The 19796-nt window shown below is 45.2% G+C and overlaps 1 protein-coding gene and 1 pseudogene across 2 annotated transcripts; both read left to right on the top strand.

Annotated features, from left to right (window-relative positions):
- The window catches only part of LOC102427426, a 21960-nt pseudogene extending 7453 nt beyond the window's left edge, over window positions 1–14507 (top strand).
- Window positions 2217–3710, top strand: LOC106695586 (major allergen I polypeptide chain 1-like). Of its 2 annotated transcripts, none has more exons than XM_014450100.2 (3): window positions 2217–2353; window positions 2474–2661; window positions 3560–3710. In XM_014450100.2, the coding sequence occupies exons 1-3, from the start codon at window positions 2293–2295 to the stop codon at window positions 3587–3589; spliced, it is 279 nt and encodes a 92-aa protein (XP_014305586.1). In that variant the 5' UTR covers window positions 2217–2292; the 3' UTR covers window positions 3590–3710. The 2 variants fall into 2 exon arrangements, with proteins under 2 accessions (XP_014305586.1, XP_014305585.1); XM_014450099.2 differs by lacking the exon at window positions 3560–3710 and adding an exon at window positions 2737–2790.
- Window positions 14508–19796: the final 5289 nt, after the last annotated feature.

Here is a 19796-nt window from a genome sequence, read left to right on the forward strand (position 1 = left end):
ATATGAATCCTGTTTGGCATAGGGTTCTGACTGGGGTCAGAAAACATGTCCTGTCTTCAACTCTGGGCTTCAGCAAACCTTATTCCAGCAAAAAGCTCCTTAATTCTGACTTATCAAAACATTTCAAACCTTTATCTTATTTAATTAATCCCAGGCAATGTTCATAAGCACATATATAGCAAATATAAGTGAAGTGTTCCTACTTATATAGATTCCAGAGACATGAGCTATTCCTTCCATTCATCTAATAAACATTGGTGAAGCACCTACTGTGTGTCAGCCCAGGTCCCAGTCTTACAGATGTGGCAGCACGCACAGCAACGCCCTCACATTCTTGGTGCTCATCAGACATCTAAGAGGGAGTGGAGGACAAGCCACAATGACAAGAAGTGCTATGGAGGGCTATCATCAACAAATCAACAAACGACAAGTGCTGGAGAGGATGTGGAGAAAAAGGAACACTTGTGCACTGCTGGTGGGAATGCAGACTGGTGCAGCCACTATGGAAGACAGTATGGAGTTTCCTCAAAAAGCTGGAAATGGAACTCCCATTTGACCCTGTGATCCCACTTCTAGGAATATATCCCAAGAAATCAGAAACACCAATCAGAAAGGATATGTGCACCCATATGTTCATAGCAGCACAATTCACCATAGCTAAGATCCGGAAACAGCCTAAGTGTCCATCAGTAGATGAATGGATTAGAAAACTGTGGTACATCTACACGATGGAATACTATGCTGCTGTAAAAAAGAAGGAACTCTTACCATTTGCAACAGCATGGATGGAACTGGAGAGCATTATGCTAAGTGAAACAAGCCAGTCAATGAAGGAAAAATACCACATGATCTCACTCATTCATGGATAATAAAGACCATTACAAACTTTTGAACAATAATAGATACAGAGGCAGAGCTGCCTCAAACTGATTGCCAAAATGCAGTGGGAAGGCCAGAGAGGGTTGGGGGGCAGAAGGGAGGGGAGTAAGAGATCAACCGAAGGACTTGTATGCATGCATATAAGCATAACTAATGGACATAAGACACTGGGGGGTAAGGGAGGGCAGGGGATTGTCAAGGGCGGGGGGGGGAAGGACACATATGTAATACCCTTTGAAATACTTATTATAATATTTTTTTTAAAAAAGAATAAAAAAAAGTGCTATGGAGGAAGATAAGTCGGGGAGAACAGAGTGCTATGGTAGAGGGTCCCCTTTTATAGAAGGGGCCAAGAGTGTGGGGGAGTCTCTCTGATACGGTGACAGTTGCAGCCACCTGAGGAATTGGGCCATGAATCGTGCTGCACTTGGAGAAAGAGCTTTGCAGGCAGCGAGGGCGGCCCCTGCAAAGGGCCTCTGCAGGACACTTGATAAGGCCCAGAAGCAGGATGGGGGCAGTGAGGGAGGAGAGAAGCACAGAGATATGTTTAGAGAGGCGGCAGGGCAGGGAGGAGGGGGCAAGTGTACAAATCGCACAGGGGTTGGTGGGCCACAGCGGGCGTGGCTTTTCCTTGGGTTGTAGCTGTAGACTAGAGAAATGATAGCGATACAGAGAAACTCAAAAGAAAAGAGGCAGCTGGGGGGGGGGGGCGGGGGATGAAATTTCTGTCAGATTGAGGTGCTATCAAAGTAAGCAGGTGGCAGACTTGGTCTACAGACAACTACGACTTCTGGGCCAGCATGTAGGGGAGGATTCAGGGCTCAGAAACAGATTCAGGGGACTGGCCCAAGGGGGGCCACTGAGCATGTCAAGGACATTGTGACGAGAGCAGGGGAGGCAGCAGTCACCAGAGAGCCTGACCAGGGGCCTGTGCTCTGGCCTTCTCTTGGCCGGTACTAGCTGTGAAGCCAGCTAAGCACTGAGCTTCCTGAGAAATCCTTAGGGGGGACCAGACTGCCGTCAAGGACACAGGCAGTTGTGACAGGCTGACACTGGGCATCCCTCAGGAGGCCTGATTTGGGGACCTTTTTGCCCCTTTTCCTAGTCAACCTAGGAAATTTCAGTTCTTAAGTTTTCAGTGTCAGCTGACCTCAGACAGCCCTGGAGGGGGGGAAGGGAGGCTGAGCCAGTGCCCTTTGTTGACTCAGTGACTTAGGATTTCTTCAAAGTATACACTTCCCACCTACACAGCCCCAGGGAATTCCAAGCTATGGCCTGGGAATGGCGTTGGCAGAACCTCCTGGAAAAGGAGGCATCAGATACAGGCCCCTTCCGTCCCCGCTCCCCTTTGTGGGGCCAACAGCAAGTATAAAAGGGCTCCAGGGTAGGTAGGGAGCACCAGCCAACTGCACCATGATGGGGGCCGGTGCCCTCGCGCTGCTCTGGGCTGCCTCCCTCCTGATCTCCAGCGGAAGTGTGTTCCTGGGGACATGGATTCTCCGGGGTTTTAAGGCCTCCCGGGCAGTCCTAAGCATGTCGGGGTGTAAGGGAAGAGTGTGTTTTCATGAGTGTCTTTCATTGCTTTATGTTTCAGATTGTGACATCTGCCCAGCCGTGAAAAAAGATGTTACCATATTCCTGACGGGAACCCCAGAAGAATATGTTGCACAAGTGGAAAAATACCAAAACAACTCTTTAATATTGGCCAATGCCAGGAAACTGAAGGACTGCATTGATCAGAAATTGACAGAAGAGGATAAGGAGCATGCCGTCACCGTGCTGGTGGGTCTGGCTGTGTGTGTGTGTGTGTGTCTGAGGCCTGTCTGGGGTCTGCTCAGATCTCTCCTCTCCATATAGCCCTTCCCTGAGAAACAAGGAGGAAAAAGAGCTCCCTGAATGAGGAGGTGGAGAGGATGCGTGGGCACCAAAGGTGTGGGGAAGGGCCAGCTGGGAAGGCTCAGTCTAGCCCTTGAGCTCTTGGGCTGGCCCTGACCGCTCGCATCTGCCGGGCCACAGCCTAACACCCTCCAGGCCCTCCTGACTGCGTGACACCACCTGGCCTCAGTGTCAGGCCCTGACTCAGCCTCTCCAGCTCACCAGCCTGGATCTTCAAACTATTAGCATTGAGTCCTTTACCTTAACTCCTCAAGTCCCCGACTCCATTCCCACTAAAACCCTCATTTCCTTGTTCTCTGGATCCCAGAGGGCCCTTCTGTACCTCAAATGCCAGGAGAGGAGGCACCTTCCAAAAGCCCCCTTCCAACCTCCCAACTTCAGGTTGCCCCAAGTGATGATGGGAACGCCACGACTTTAGCTGCAAGTGTCCACAGGACAGGAGGACAAAGTAGACTGGGCTCCTCATTCCTGGAGACTCCCAGGTGCACTTGGACCCACCAGGTCCTCCTCAGCAGCCTCTTCCTGCTCCACCCAAGACTGCCCTCCATCTCACCACCGTGACCCTTCCTCCTCTCTCTGTTCCATCGGCGGAAGCTTCTAGGCACATCCTGGGATTCTCTTGTGGGGCAGGAGGTAGGGAGGAACCCACTTTTACCTGCTCAGATCCAGGGGTCACCCTTCAAACAGGCCTGCAGGTCCTCCTCAGAGGGCCCAGGGCGTGTCCCCTGCAGCTTGGTGTCTTCTACCCCTGAGGTCACCAGGTTTCCTGACTTTCTCTTTGCAGAATAAAATATACTCAAGTCCTTTATGTTAATGGAGCCATCCTTGCCAGGAGCCCCAAGGAAGCTGCTTGCCTGATCATTAAGGAGTCTCTGCAACCGCCATGTCCACGTGTCTGCCTAAAGGATTCCAGCAATAAAAGCTTTGCAATTCAAGCGAGAGTGCTTGCTCCTTGGAGACTGGGCTTTGGGGAGGGGGCAGCACAGTGGGGACCACTTGTGTGACACAACTGCAGCTGGATTTGAGTGCTGTCAGATGTCGTTCCTCCACTAAATTCAATGTAAGGGGGGAGGGAGGTGATAACTAGCACAGCTTCTTGCGTCTGTGGACCAGGATCCACTGGTCACATGCACTATCTACCAGATTTTAGCCTCCCAGCAGCCTTCAGAGATGGGAGTAATCATCATAGTCTTACAAGGGAGGAAGCTGAGGCTCAGAGATGTAACGTGTCTGCCAAAGACCACAAGCTCCTGGGGAACAGAATGTGCTGCACCCCCTCCTGCCCGTCCTCTGCGGGGGAGACAGGCTCGGGGAGCTCACCTCGTGGCTGTCCACATATCACAGTCCCTCACTGGGCCTCTGGTTCCAACCTATAAAATGGGAATATTGCACCTCCCCTCTCCAGGGCCTCATCAGTGGGTGAGAAGGGGCCCCTGTGAGGAGAGAAAGAGCAAAGGGTCAAGTGCTGAACCTGGTCACTTCTTGTGCCTCAGTTTACCCACATGCCAGCCCCCCAATTGCAGATTCTGCTGCCCCCAAGTCAATACCCTACAGGTTGGGTCTAATGCTCAGAGTGGGGTCCAGGGTCCTGGAGCTTCAGACGCCTCCTGTGGCTCTGCTCCATGACCATGACGAGGCCTCTCAGGCCCATGCTACCCTGTCGTTTTGGCCTGACCTGCACCACCTCTCTTATTGCTCCATCCGGCTGAGAGCTTACACCACAGGGCTCTCCCAGGAGGAGTCGCTAAGAGCCTCATGGTGGGGAGGCTCAGAAGAGGCCCCCAGAGGTGATCCAGAGCAGCCGTTTCCCTCCTTGTGCTCTGAGGGCTGCAGGAGTAAGACCTGGCTCTTGGTCTGTGCCCACCGCTCGGGGTCGTGGGGAGACTTCTTCAGAAAGGGATAACTGCCTCTGAGAGCTGAGGAGATGGGGGGCATGTGCAGGTTATGGGGCAGAGACCCTTCTCATCACCCTCCCATGTGACCCGGGACACGTGTCCCACCACTCTCCCAGTCTACAGATTTAAAAGTTCCAGGCCTTCTAAAAGAGCGGCACCCGCATGAGTTGGGTGGGTCTTACAATGTCTTAGATAAAGACCCCCCCTTGCTTGTGGAGAGTATATGGGTGTCATGGGAACCCGTCCAAAGAGGAGGAGGCGATGAGTGATGGGCAGTTTATCCTCACTGGGACACTTGGCCGTTACTTAACTCCCACAGAACTCCCTAGGCCCGTGATCGGCAAACTGCGGCTCGTGAGCCACATACGGCTCTTTGGCCCCTTGAGTGCGGCTCTTCCTAAGCCTTAGGAGTACCCTAATTAAGTTAATAACAATGTACCTACCTATGTAGTTTAAGTTTAAAAAATTTGGCTCTCAAAAGAAATTTCAATCATTGTACTGTTGATATTTGGCTCTGTTGACTAATGACTTTGCCGACCACTGCCCTAGGGAATGCTGTGTACAGAGATATCTCAATATTGTCCATGTGTTCCCTTCCCTCCCGCTGCCTTCCTCCGACCTGTAGAATCTCTATCTAATCTGGAGGTGGGGGTGAGGGAGAGATTAGCATCAGATGCCCTTCCAACCCTTTTACTGTCTGGCATCCAAACCTTAGATGCTTAAAAGGTAAATGTCAAAAACTGTGGATTTTTATCTCTGATTCTAAGATGAATTTGCCTCTGAGATCATAGAAGTCCTGCCCATCTCCTGCTAGGCCCAGCTCCACCTGACTTCACCTGAAGCTGTGGTAGACAAGCCTGTATGGCAGACATCTGCCTCCTCAAACACGTGCATTTCTCTTTACTGCTTAGTGGCTTTCTCCAGTCTCTGGGAGCTTGTTGAATGTTGTTAAGCTCACTCTGAAGTGTGGGGGAGTTACTGTCACAGGGCAACCCTCTAACATTACCCCAGCCTCCCTGACTTCTGCTGGGTCAGCTCCGAGGTGAGCTCCACAGTGTCTCTGAGAAGGTGCCTAGTGAGTTTGAGCCCCAGTTGCCCAACCCCGTGGCCTTTTCTCACTTTCCTATTTCACTTCCTCTTGAGCACCCTGAGATCACTTCCCAGATAAACTGCCTGCCCCCAAGTCCTTCTGTCTGGGTGTCCTCTGGTCGAAACCCAGACTAACATAGTAACCTGTATCCATCTGCCTGATCAGGAAGGAAAGGCAGGCTAGTGAAAGAGGCTCAGTGAAGGCAGCACGAGGAAGGAGTGGGATACACCAGGTGACTCTTCATAAGTACCACCCATCCTTCACAGACAGCAGGGAACCCCAGTGGAGTAGGGTGGCACTCTCTTGCCATTTATTTCTCTAGGGACCTTGCACTGCTGAATTCTCAAACTGCCCTGACAAGGTGCTTTTGTGGTGTACCCCAACTCCAGCACATGAGAATCAATGGGGGATTTCAGACACAAGTAGACACTGCTGAATTTGATTGAGACCAGGGAGTCAGGAAAAGATAGAGAGATGAAAGGAAATTCTGGGTGCTAGTACAGAAGCATCAGAACTGAGACAAGCTCCCAACTTCATTTAAAAAAAAAAAGAAAAAGAAATGAGACACCAATTACCAATCAGAAATAAAATGATGTCTTTATTATTCTACAATAAAAATAATAACTGGATGCTATGAACAAATGCCAATACATTTGATGGCTTAGATGAAATGGACAACTTGCTTAAAGATGCAAATTACAGAACTGACTCAAGGCAAAAGAGAATATCTGAATAGTCCTATATCTGTTAAGAAAATTAAGCTTCTAGTTAAAACTTCACATATAGAAAGCTCCAGCCTTATAGAGCTTTTCTGGTGAATTATATCAAACACTCAAAAAAGAAATAATAGCAACCTTATATTAATGCTTTAAGAAAATGGAGAACAAAGAAATTTCCCAACTGATCTCTTGAAGCTAGTATCATCCTCATAATAAATCTAGACAAAATTATTACAAGAAAACTATAGACCAATACTTTTCATAAATATATTCACAAAAATTCTTAACAAAATATTAGTAAATCAAACCCATCAACACATAAAAAGGGTGATACATTTTGACGAGATGCTGTTTATCCTGGGAATGCAAGGTTGGTTTAACATACAAAATCAATCAACGTAATCTACTACATTAAGAATAATAGAGCCTGCCCTAACCAGTTTGGCCCAGCGGATAGAGCGTCAGCCTGCGGACTTAAGGGTCCCAGGTTCAATTCCGGTCAAGGGCATGTACCTTGGTTGTGGGCACATCCCCAGTAGGGGGCGTGCAAGAGGCAGCTGATCGATGTTTCTCTCTCATCGATGTTTCTCTCTATCTCTCTCCCTTCCTCTCTGTAAAAAATCAATAAAATATATTTTTAAAAAAAAGAATAATAGAGCCTGCTGGCGTGGCTCAGTGGTTGAGCATCAACATATGAACCAGAAGTTCACGGTTCAATTCCAGGCCAGGGCACATACTCAGGTTGTGGGCTCAATTCCCAGTGTGGGGCATGCAGGAGGCAGCCCATCAATGACTCTCGCTCATCATTGATGTTTCTCTCTCTCCCTCTCCCTTCCTCTCTAAAATCAATAAAAAAATATTTTCTAAAATGTCTCTAACTTCTGCCACCATTTTCTCTCCTCCCAAATGGCTTTTGCTACTATCACTCTACCAACAGCTCCCTTTGTTCTCACTAGATCAATGAAGAACTTTCAGTCCTCTTTTCAACCTCCGGTCTACTTGTCTCCTCTCTTCTTATTGAAGTCCTCCCCCTTGTCTCCCACAACCTCACCTGGATTTCCACCTATCTCTGTAGCTGTTCCTCCTTACTCTCATTCATAGGCTAATGCCACAGCCTGGATGGCCATGCAATTTACATCGCCATAGAAAGGCACCCTTGTCACAGTGGGCATCTCTCTTACCAGGCACAGTGGAACTTTGTAATGGGCCCCCAATCATGTTGAGATCCTCTGAATACAAGGATTATAGAGAACATAGAATTTCCATGGACTAGAAGAAACTTTCCAATGTTTTCCCCAAAGCAGACTGTCTTCCTTACTGACAGGCTCCTCTCATTACTCCTTCTGTTTGGCAGACATGTGTTTCCTCCCTGACTTTGGCAAAGAAAAGGAACAGGTTTATCCTAATGAGCTGTGTCCTAAGTCCTCGATATCTCTGCTTATTGCGGTTGCTCTTTTGTTGAACAGTGTGTGTGGCTAGGGTACACAGTCAAAGGGTTGTCCCTGGATAACATTTTATTTAAATGAGAAAATCTAAGCACCATGTCCTCAGCTTGAAGTGGAAAAGGTTTCCTCTTTCAAACAATGATGATGTCAGCAACTAAGTAATTCCTAATCACTGCTGGCAAACAGGAGACTTGCTGAGACCTGGGGCTTCATCCTTGAGGGATGCTGTCTTCAATAGATGAGTGGATGGAAAATGAGCTGAGGTGTCTTAAAAGCAAGTCTATGTATTACTCTATCACAGGAATGTTTCTTTGCTATTTTGAAAAAGGTATCAAACTATTATAGTATACATAGAGTATAAGTAGGTTCCCTATCTGTATCTTGAGAAAGCTGTAAATTGTGCTAATCCGCTTCTTTACTGCTGTCCAGAAAGACTTATTTCTGTTAATGGCATGGTAAATCGGGAGACTTGTTAGTGAAACTGCTTCGAAAATGGGTCTTGAAAATGAAAGCTATAATATTTGTCAGATTTCCACATTCCCTCTTAGCAACAAAGATGGTAACCGTAACATATTTGCTAAATTCCATCACTTACAGTGGTTCTCAACCTTCCTAATGCCGCGACCCTTTAATACAGTTCATGTTGTGGTGACCTCCTAACCATAAATTATTTTTGTTGCTACCTCATAACTGTAATTTTGCTACTGTTATGAATCGTAATGTAAATATCTGATATGCTATATTTGTTTTCCGATGGTCGCGACCCACAGGTTGAGAACCGCTTAATACATTTAAGAAAGTTTAATACATTCATGCTGCTTGAGATATGGGATGCTAAGGAAGGCACACACATAAATCAAGGGTAAAAACATTAAACCAAATCCAAAGATAGATACTATGCCTGGAAATTCAGACCTGATTTCAGGGTTAATATTCTGTTAGATTTGAGTGCCATCACTTACATGCTTAAAGGACCTGCTCAGCCTTGACTGGTTTGGCTCAGTGGATAGAGCGTCGGCCTGCAGACTCAAGGGTCCCAGGTTCGATTCCTGTCAGGGGCATGTACCTTGGTTGCGGGCACATCCCCAGTGGGGGGTGAGCAGGAGGCAGCTGATCGATGTTTCTCTCTCATCAATGTTTCTAACTCTCTGTCCCTCTCCCTTCCTCTCTGTAAAAAATCAATAAAATATGTTTTAAAAAATAAATAAATAAAAGGACCTGCTCAGCCTCCTTTGTGGCCCCCAGGCGAATTCCTAATGAGAGTGTGATCTTACCACTCCCGCCAGCCGCCTGCCCTGGACCTCCAAGTCAAATGACCTTCAGCATCCTCTTCACAAAGAAACTCACTGGCTTCCTGCGCAGCACAGAACAGGCCTCAGGTGCTCTCCTGTTATTTATTGAAAACCCTTTCTAGAGGAAAATAATTCAAGAGGTGCTAAACTCACTCATGGTCAGAGAAATGCATTTGAAAAAATTATGTAATAATAGCTTGGCAAATGTTTAAAGTGCGATAATACCAAGTGTAGGTGATAGCATGAGGAAACAGGTACTTACATACAACGCAGAGGGACAGGTGATTTGGTACAATCCCTTTGTAAGGGGAATTTGGCAGGATCTTAAAAACACACATATGTACATACATACACAAATGTCATATCGTATGCATATACATGTATGTACACAACATACATGTATGTTACTTTTTCAAATCTACCTAGAAAAATTCTTTTACATGTGCACATGACAACAGGTAAAGAATGCTCACCCTAGGATCATTTTTAATAGTGAAAACAATAAGGAAAAGGTTAAATGAAGTGACTTATGGTAGACCCATACCATGAAACTGATACAGAATTAAAATGAACGACGTATTTGCACACCTATGAACATGGGAAGATGTCTAAAGTACATCGCATAGTGAAATGGTAACGCTGTTGACATCTAAGAATAGGAGAGGGGACAGATCAGGGGGTAGCTGAAGCCTTATCTGTGATTATTTAATTTTTATTTACCCTCTGGCTTAGATTTCTGGCTTAAAACCTCAGTTATGCCACTCACTTCCTGGGTGAGGCCTGTGCCTCAATATTCTCATCTACAAAGTCGATGGCACAGCCAAAACGGGGACAAATGGCAGTGCCTGGCCCTTGGTAGGTGCTCACCGAGTACTAGAAGCCTTTCCCTTGTCACCTTTCCAACATCATCTTACAAATGAAATCAACATTTTCATAACCTCAAGGCTGGAGAAAGAACTTTCTTTGTGGTGGCTTTTCTCATGCTCCTATTTACTGCCCTTTCAGTTTGTGTCCACAGGTTCTTCTTACTCCCGTTCTTCTCAATCCCTCTTGCGTTATCTTTTGCGCATCTGCTGTAAGAATTCAGCTCTGATAGCATTGTGGGAAAGCATAAGGCATTCAGTGACAATGTTTTGCTTGGTCTCCACATAACCAAATGAGATTATATCTGAAATTCCCTAGAAAGTAGACAAAGAGATATCAAAGGCTGTTAGATTTTGCTTAACAGAAATACAGGGAGATGGAAATTATACAAAATGAGCTCCATTACTTCAAAGAAGAAGAAAGTAAATCATTTCGTGTAGGCAATCATTCAGCAGTTCTAACAAATCAGAACGGCAGAGAGAAAGAAGGGGTTGATGGAACTACCCCATCTCACTTTATTTTGCAAAATGAGGAAACATATGCAAAAAGGTCCCAGGATTGTCCAAAGTCAATGAGCTAGTCAGCTGAAGACCAGAGTAAAACTCTGGAACTTTTTACTACATTCTTTCCTTTCCTCCCCAATAGAGGTCAGTGAGATGTGCATTCAAGAGATACTGTAGTCCTGGCCTGATCTCAGTGGTTAGAGCATCAGCCCATGCACTGAAGGATTGCAGGTTCAATCCCCAACCCCCGTCAGGGTGAGTGCGGGAGGCAACAAATCGATGTGTCTCTCTCACATGAATGTTTCTCTCTCTCCCTCCTTCTCACTCTCTAAAAATCAATGCAAATATATCCTCAGGTAAGGATTAACACACACACACAAAAATAGATACTGTAATTAGGGAATATGCTGTCTCCAGTTAACAGGTTGATCCTGGATAATAAGCAATTCTCTTTGGTCATTTTAAGAGAAAAAGAACACAATTTTAAAATGACCCAAGATAGTCCAACCAGAATGGCTCAATTGGTTGAGTGTCGTCCTGTGCACCAAAAGGTTGCTGGTTCTATTCCCAGTCAGGGCACATACCTGGGCAGGTTCAGTCCCCGATCCAGGCACATACGGAAGACAACCGATCAATGTTTCTCTCACATTGATGTTTCTCCCTTCTTTTCATTAAGTATGTATGCAATAATTAGGGTGAGGATTAGATAGATAGATATGTATGTATGTATGTATGTATGTATAAAATGACCCAAGGTAAAGCTGAATACATGTGTTAAGTTTGGAAGAACCTAAATAGAGTTTATTAAATTCCCCAAGAGTCATTGCTGTTGACCAAGTTGCATATATTTACTCTTTGACTGTTTTTCTCCACACACAAAATACTTCATTATGGCTTTGGAGGGGTAAAATCTTGAGATTAATTATTCCTTTTGATACCATTGTAATTAGCTAGTTATTAATAATAGAAAAGGAGAAAAAGGGGGGAGGGTAGACATTGTAGGCATGTCATTTGGGCAGCTTCACCAACAAGCTGCAACTTCACACTCCAGGGACTCAACAAAGGGAAGTTGGGGTGACTAGGGAAGGTTCTGTCCATCACATCTGGGGACAGAGATCATTGGCCAGAATGGATGTGGTCACTGCAAGGAAGTGAAGATTTGGGAATGCATAATTCCCTAAACAAAGAAGTTCTCTCTGGGCTCTCTTGTTGCTCACCTGGCTCTTGGCTCTTGGTTCTCGTATGTTCGCCTGTGTGGCCCACACATGCCGATCTCCACACGCAATGAACTAATGGACTGCAGTGGAGAAACACAAGCTAAGCTAGCCTGATGCTGGGCTGGACCTGGCTCCAACATGGAAAGGAGACTCTGGATACTCTCTGGGGCTCGACTGAAGCCCCAGCTACACTCTTTCTATGGCTGGACTAAGGGAAATGGAACTCTTGAAACCCAGGGGTGTAATTCCATGGAAATAAACCTTTCTACCACTTCTCATCCTCCCATGGGGGCCTCTGGAAATGCTTATTCTAGCGGTACTCCAAGAACCCCATTCCAATGAGCAACCGATGGAAGATGAGCCCCTCTCCTATCCTCTAACACTTTCACCCTTTACAAGAAACAAAGAGTATCCTCTCTTCTAACAAAACATAAAGCCTTTAACTTAAGGGTTATCCTTAGACCCACAGGAGGGGTCTCCAAGATAAGAGGTCAATGGGTCCATCTTCCAGGGATCCTTCGCACCAAAATCAAGATATGATGTCATTTTTACCTAGATGGTTTTGCTCTCCTGTTTCTTCCTTATATTTATTTTTTAAAATTTTATTTTATTGTTTAAAGTATTACAGATAGCACTACATATGTCTCCTTTTTTTTCCCCTCCTATTGACCTTCCCCTGGCCGCCCCTACCCCCCGGCACATGCCCTCACCCCACCCCACCCCCAGTCTCTTGTGTCCATTGTTTATGCTTATATGCATGCATACAAGTCCTTCGGTTGATCTCTTACCTCCCTCCCCTGCCTTCCTTATATTTAAGTGTTAACTCCCACTCATCCACTCCAACTGGGCCCTTGGCCCCTACCCTTGACCTGAAAATCCTCCACTTTTCTCACGCTGCCCTTCCCAGCTACCAGACCTCTCCCTGCTGATCTGCTGCCCAAACTGCTAAAGAGAATGATCTTGCAACCTCAACCAACAAACACCCTATTTTGTTTGCCCTGCAAAACAACTAAAAAATGTCAATTGTTCTTTCTCTTTTGGGCAAAAATATGAGGCCATTATTTCAAAAAGATTAAACAAATAAAAGCAATTATAATAACAGGTTACTTAACAATCTGGCTAATTCTTTCCCTTTTACATGGCATTTGGAACATTGGTTGTGTGGATAAATCTGGCAATGTCTGCTGTCAATAAAGGCAATTTAAGTTTTTTGTTTAAAAACATGTTCTCAAATCCAAAAGAATATACTTGAAACTAGATATTACTTATCATTTGGACTAAAAACTTTATTGGTCTTGCTTTCTCAAAGACAGCTACCTCTGCCCTGGCTGGTTTGGCTCGGTGGATAGAGCATTGGCCTGGGGACTGAAGGATCCCAGGTTTGATTCTGGTCAAGGTCACATGCCTGAGTTGTGGGCTCCATCCCGGGTGGGGAGGTGTGCAGGAGGCAGCTGATCAATGATTGTCTCTTATCAATGATGTTTCTCTCTCTCCCTCTCCCTTCTTCTCTGAAATCAACAAAAATCATTTTTAAAAAATGATATATCAGCTGAAAATTTTTTAAAAAGACAACTATTTTTTCTCCTACCTCTAGTTGCCTTGGATTTCACCCTCAAGATGTTTGCTACGTCCACATCTCATCAGTCTTTGCTGGGATATAGTAGAGAATATCATAGCTGGCAAATTTCACCTTATTACCTATACGCTGTGCTCCTCAGTTGTGCTTTCCTATGTCATAATGCAAGCCTTTGTCTCTATGGATCTAAAACTTCCCGGCTGGAGTTGAAAAGGCACATGAGAACCCATTGAAGGGGAAAACCTTATGAGTGTTGTATTTGTCATGCGCGATTTACCCAAAGTGGTACCATGAAGATGCACACTTTACAGAAGCGCACAGAAAATGTGGCCACATCTCACCGTTCCCCTGTGACAATGCCAGAGCAGAGGAAGTGATTGGGTGTCCACTTGCGAAAGCAGCGTTCCCACACTGAGCAAGGCAAGGAATGCCCATACTGCGAGGCTGTGTTTCACGAGCGCTCCGCCCTCACTCAGCATCACAGTCACACAAGAATGAGAAGCGCTTTCCGTGTGATTCCGTCTGCAGACAGGAGAGGCACATGATCATGCACAAGCGCACCCGCACGGGGAGAAGCCTTCCGCCTGCAGCCACTGCGACAAGACCTTCCGCCAGAAACAACTCCTCGACATGCACTTCAAACGCTATCACGACCCCAACTTTGTCCCTGCGGCCTCTGTCTGTTCTAAGTGTGGGAAAACATCCCCACGGCGGAATACCCTGGCAAGACATGCTGATAATTGTGCTGGTCCAGATGGTGTAGAAGGGGAAAATGGAGGCGAAACAAAGACCCTCCGACAGCCAAAATGCTGAGCCAGACCTGGATGACACCGAGGATGAAGAGGAGTCTGCCGTGGGAATTGAGCCTGAACCTCTGACCCCAGCCCCACCACCTGCCAAGAAGCTGAGAGGACTTGCCCCCCACCCCACCCCCGGCAGCCCAAACAGACCCAGCCAGCTCTCATCCAGGTTGAGGATCAGAATACAGGTGCAATTGAGAACATTGTAGTTGAAGTAAAAAAGAGCCAGATGCAGAGCCCGTGGAGGGGCAGGAAGAGGAGGCCAGCCCGCTGCCACAGCCCCCAACGGAGACCTCACCCCGAGAGGATCCTCAGCATGATAAACCGGTGATGGCAGGGCCTTGTCTTCAGCAGGACTGCTCAGGGCTGTTTAAACGGCCTGCATCTTCGTTTTTCTCCCTTTTTTCTTCTTTTGTCTTTGGGAAAAGCACCACTTTACACCGTTTTACCAAACATACCGAGAACTAAAACTTCAAGGATGATGTTAGGAAAATGCGATTTAACTAGAACTTGCCGTCGGCAAATCATGAAATGTTCTGAGTCCCTGCGGGTTCACCAGGAGGTGCTGAGGGCGGGGTTGACGCCTAACTGGTTTCTTAGATAGAAACAGACATTGGACCCTCCTCTGGCTGCGGTGAACCACTCCAGGGCAGCCCCCCGCTTGCCCAGAGTTCTGTGGTCTTCTTCCCAGGAGAGTTTTTAATCGTAAATGCAGACTTGGGAAGGACTTAGACTTTTAAACTGGTTTTTGCTTTTGCTTTTTGCCTGGCTCCCTTTGCACACCAATAATATGGCATGCTGCGATCAGTTTTTGTCCTGAAGGCTTTGCCTCTTTCTTGGCAAAGTTTCTGGTATGGTCAAGCTTGTAAATAACTATTTTTACATTTTCATCTTTTCCATTAATTAAGAGGTTGAAAAGAAGTGCAGTGTAAGAAAACCCAGCATTTTAATCACTTGCAAATTAAGTTACCACAGACTGTAGTGTGTAAATGTTGACAAAAAGGGCCCCAGACTGCTGCCCGCTAGACGGACGCCCATGTGGGAGATCGTGATTCCAGCTGTGAGCCAGCATTTGAACCTTGTACAGTTAACTTTCCGCTATGATTTCCCATCCACATTTTCTTTGCTCTGTTTGTAGATGAATTTTCTGTTTTATAAATCCTCTGTTAAAGCAGAAGGGTGACTATGAGCAGGTCATAGCAGCCCTTAGCAGGTGGGCCAGAAATTTTCATTCAGTCAGTAATTTAAACTTTGGATCTTAAAAAAATAATAATAAATAAAGGTAATAATGTGAAGCGAAACCAACTAAAAAATGATTCTTGCACATGAACTGTCACATTTAAAATGTGTGTTTTAGAGAGCCTCCATCTTGCTGATTTCAAACACTTTTCCTTCTGTGTGTTGCTTTGAAGAGAGCCATCAGTTAGCTGCCAGACTCTAGGTTGATACATTTTGTTCTTAGCTGTAGTGTGTGATATTTTTCATTATTTTAGGACACCAACATGAGACCTGTAATAAAATATATCATGGAGTTGAAAGCTGGGGAGGAGGATCTATTGCTGTACAGCTAATAAATCATAACGGATTAACAAGTGCTCCAAAATAAAATAAAATAATAAAATTAATTTAATTAATTAAAATAAAATAAATAAATAATAAAATGAATAAAATAAAATAAAGTAAAATTTCCCTACTGGAGAAACAGCTATATTTCACTCATCATCATTCCACGTGAGTCAGACAAATATGCAAACTCTTCAGCTCTCCCAGCCTGAGAGTGCTTGGGACTCCTCTCCTCAAAACAAAGCATCATTTTTCAACCAAGGTTCCAACCCAGCAAGCTGGAAGTTTGGGCAGGATTTAAAGGAGATCTTCCCCTACATTTCTTTCTACTCATTACCCCACTTCCCATCATTTGCCTCAGGAATAAGATATTGTTGCTATAAAGCAGAGAGAGATCAAAAATAAACAAATTTAAAGTTTTAAACATACAAGTTTTTGTTGTTGTAGTAAGAGCCCGTTTTTATATTTGAAACTTTAAATTTAAAAGAAATCGGAGTACCTGTGGCCGGTGTTGATTGGTGGTTAGAGTATTGGTCCTCGGACCATAGGGTTGCAGGTTCAATTCCCGTGCAGGAGGCAACCAGTGTATGTGTCTCTCACTGGGAAAATATCCGCAGGAGAGGATTAAAAACAAAAAAGAAATCTGAGTATACAATTGGGCATCAAATGATAGGGAAGAATGGATTATGATCCAGGGTATTTCCACCTATTGTCCAGATAAAAATTCTCTGGGTCAAAAGAAAGAGAAATACAACAGACATGGTAAAGGGGACAATGGCATCTCATCTCTCTGAGCTGCATTTCAAAGCCCAGTTCAGCAAGGGAGCAAAAGAATGATCCCCACATGCTTTAGGAAGGGACTGAACAGTGAAGAGAGACCTGAAAGACTTGAATCACTCTTAAGCTCGGAAGGAGAAGACCAAAGTCCAGATGGGTATACTAACATCTCAGTGGGTGCCAGAGTGCCTCCCACCAGTCACGTGCCATGGCAGTATGTAAGCTTAATAGAAATCAGACAACAACCTAGGGGATTATGGAGGCAATGAATGGACTTAGCTTAAGTTTCCACCAACCGGTAGAAAGGGTGGTCAAAATAGAAATGCATGCACAGCTTCAGAAGACAGAGACAGTTGTCTTATTGGCATCTCAGAGCTTGTAAATAAGAGATTGGTACTTCCTGCACACATCCCCACTTCTATCTGATACAGTATAGCACATCCACGTCATGCTGGCAAGGTCATGCCTTTATACTTACCCAAGACTTCCTCCAACAAAAGCACCTTTAGTGCCGAAACCGGTTTGGCTCAGTGGATAGAGCGTCAGCCTGCGGACTGAAAGGTCCCAGGTTCGATTCCGGTCAAGGGCACATACCTGGGTTGTGGGCACATCCCCAGTGGGAGATGTGCAGGAGGCAGCTGATCGATGTTTCTAACTCTCTATCTCTCTCCCTTCCTCTCTGTAAAAAATCAATAAAAATATATTTAAAAAAAAAAAACACCTTTAGTAATCACTAGGCTATGAGAAAAGTTCCAAATCAGACTCTCACACTCTCACACTCAGTCCCTAAATTGTATTTTTATGAAGTCTTTTTTACTTTGACTCTCACTCATGGAATAGCATTCATATTTGGGCATTTCTGGTTGCAGTCTCCAGCTATCTGGTCCCATATCCGTGCAGGCCCCTGAACTATATTTTGGTATACTGCCCAAACGCTCCTCTGGCATTCTGCCAGATTTTGGCCTCATGCATCTGTTTCTCTATGCACAGCTTGAACCAGCTATGCTACTCTGCATAGCTAACATAAGCCAAGGACTAGATTTGGACAGCTGTAGGATTTACTCATCAAATGAGCAGAAAGGCCAGAAAATACACAAATTTACAGTTACTTTGGTCTTAAGGGTTACCAATCAATTTAATTATCTAATCATTTCTCTCTTCTGTACATGGCCCCCCTTCCTCTCAGGTTTTACAACCTGTCTTCCCACCAAGGTTTGTCATACTGTGGTCCTAATAGGGAGAAGAATGCATGGGAGTGGTGGCTGGGAGTGAAGATAGAGGCTCCCCAGAAAAATGAAAAGCAAGTTCACACTCTTCTGTGATAAAGTGTTGGGAACCTTATTGACGCTTGGAGTTTTATGTTGATGGTTTTCCTTTAAGCCTCTGGATAATGAAAGATGGATAAGGTGAGAGCACCAACCGTGGATGTCTTCTAATTAAGTAACCATGAGTAACTCTGCTTACACCTGAAATGGAAATATGGAGTTAGGGAAGGTGGGAAAAATAAACTTGAGGAGCCGGTGCACATTCTTTGATAACTTTAGATTATTTTTTCTAAATTTCCTATATATGTTACAATTTAGATACACATGTTTAACCCTAAACTGCACTAATGGGTTATCATTTCATAGTCTTTATTCCTTTATTGGGTACCTAATCCAGGGAATTGTGTTCCATTATATAGTTTTACCATTTGCTATGTACCCTGGAGAGTAAGAGCAGGGAGAATCCAACAAATATTAAGTGTCTACCATGAGCCATATCCTGAGTCAGCTATGTCATGTATATGGTGTCCCCTATTCCACATGGTGACTCTATAAACCATACATTACATCCTGCATTGTTCATGTGGGAAAACTGAGGGAGAGATGCATGTAGTAGAATCAGGATCCAAGCCCATGATGATCTGATAATATGAATTCCCAGTGTTGTTATTTTCTCTTCTTTTTATTATATACCACACCTAAAGACTTAAACTGACTGCAGGAGCATTTGAGTTGTTCTCTAAATTTTCATTTTTAAAAATGATGAAAAATTCACCTTCTGTCTATATGCTGGCAATAAAAAACATTTTTCAGTCTGAGCTGCTCAGCCATCCCAAATAAATTTTGCAGTTTGAGTCTTGGGTGCTATAAAAATCAGTAACTTGGAAAGATAATGTCATGCCTCTTCCAGAATCCTGAGATGAAGAAGGTCCAATAAGCAAAGGTGAATGGATGTTCATTTTCAGAAAACAAATAATAGTTGTCATTCAAGGATAAAGGAGAAATATTCAAAATCAAGGTCAACTTAAATCTTTTACCCCTAAGTCTCTATGATGCCATCCCAGCACCATGGGCCACATCTCTGCCAGGGACAGGGTAGCTGAGCTGCGGGTGGTTTAGATCCACCCAAGGTCAGTGAGAGGAGCTGGTCAACAAACAGCAAAGCAAACACCTCAGTGCAATCTGTGCCTTTTTCTACAGCTGGGAATATTTGTGCAGCTGAACTCCAGGGCCGGCTGTGTTTCTGCCATGGAGCAGCACGTTGGAGGGGAAAAACAAACAAACAGGGATGAGTCCATCCCAGGCATCCAAACGGATGTATTACCATCTCTAAAATTGCACACGGCTCTCAATGGAGTTTGTTTCAAAGTGAGGAAACGCAAAGGTGACGTGCACAGATGAGAAAGATGAAGGCAGAGAGTCGGCTGTGACTGTTGGGAGTCACGTGGAAGTTTGCTCCTTGGCCACTTCAAGTACACTTTTCAGGCAGCCAAGGAGGGCGATAGGAATGTTGCCTGAACATTTGATAAAGGTTGCCCTTCACTTCTCCTCAGTATACTCAATTTTAAAGTTATATCCACTATTCATAAATCCTCTGTCCTAATGCACCTTCCCCCCCATTTTCCCCCCCATTTCGTCGAGGTATAATTGACAAATTAAAATATATATCTTTAAGACATACAATATGATTATCCTATATAACAAAAGGCTAATATGCAAATAGACCAAACAGTGGAACGACCAAACAACCGGTCGCTATGACATGCACTGACCACCAGGGAGCATGCATGGAACATGGCGGGCGTTGGCAGCAGGTGGCAGAGCGCGGAATGTGGCAGGTGTTGGCCACGGTGGGATGGTGGAGCAGGTGAGTGGGGGCACCAGACCAAGGTGGGGCACCAGTTGCTGTCATCAGGGCGAGCCTCTGGTGGTTACTAAAAATTTGTTACTCCCGTATGCTGCGGTCCCACCCAGCACTTGCACCCACTGCCGGCACCAGAGCCACTGCTCACACC

The sequence above is a fragment of the Myotis lucifugus genome, unplaced genomic scaffold (assembly GCF_000147115.1).
Source record: "Myotis lucifugus unplaced genomic scaffold, Myoluc2.0 scaffold_1729, whole genome shotgun sequence".
Classification (NCBI taxonomy): Eukaryota; Metazoa; Chordata; class Mammalia; order Chiroptera; family Vespertilionidae; genus Myotis; species Myotis lucifugus.

Coding starts and splice junctions, on each gene's coding strand:
- LOC106695586 (XM_014450099.2), top strand. CDS start 2,293: ATGATGGGGGCCGGTGCCCTCGCGCTGCTCTGGGCTGCCTCCCTCCTG. Junction 2,354..2,473: donor CCTCCTGATCTCCAGCGGAA/GTGTGTTCCTGG, acceptor TTTATGTTTCAG/ATTGTGACATCTGCCCAGCC. Junction 2,662..2,736: donor AGCATGCCGTCACCGTGCTG/GTGGGTCTGGCT, acceptor CTCTCCATATAG/CCCTTCCCTGAGAAACAAGG.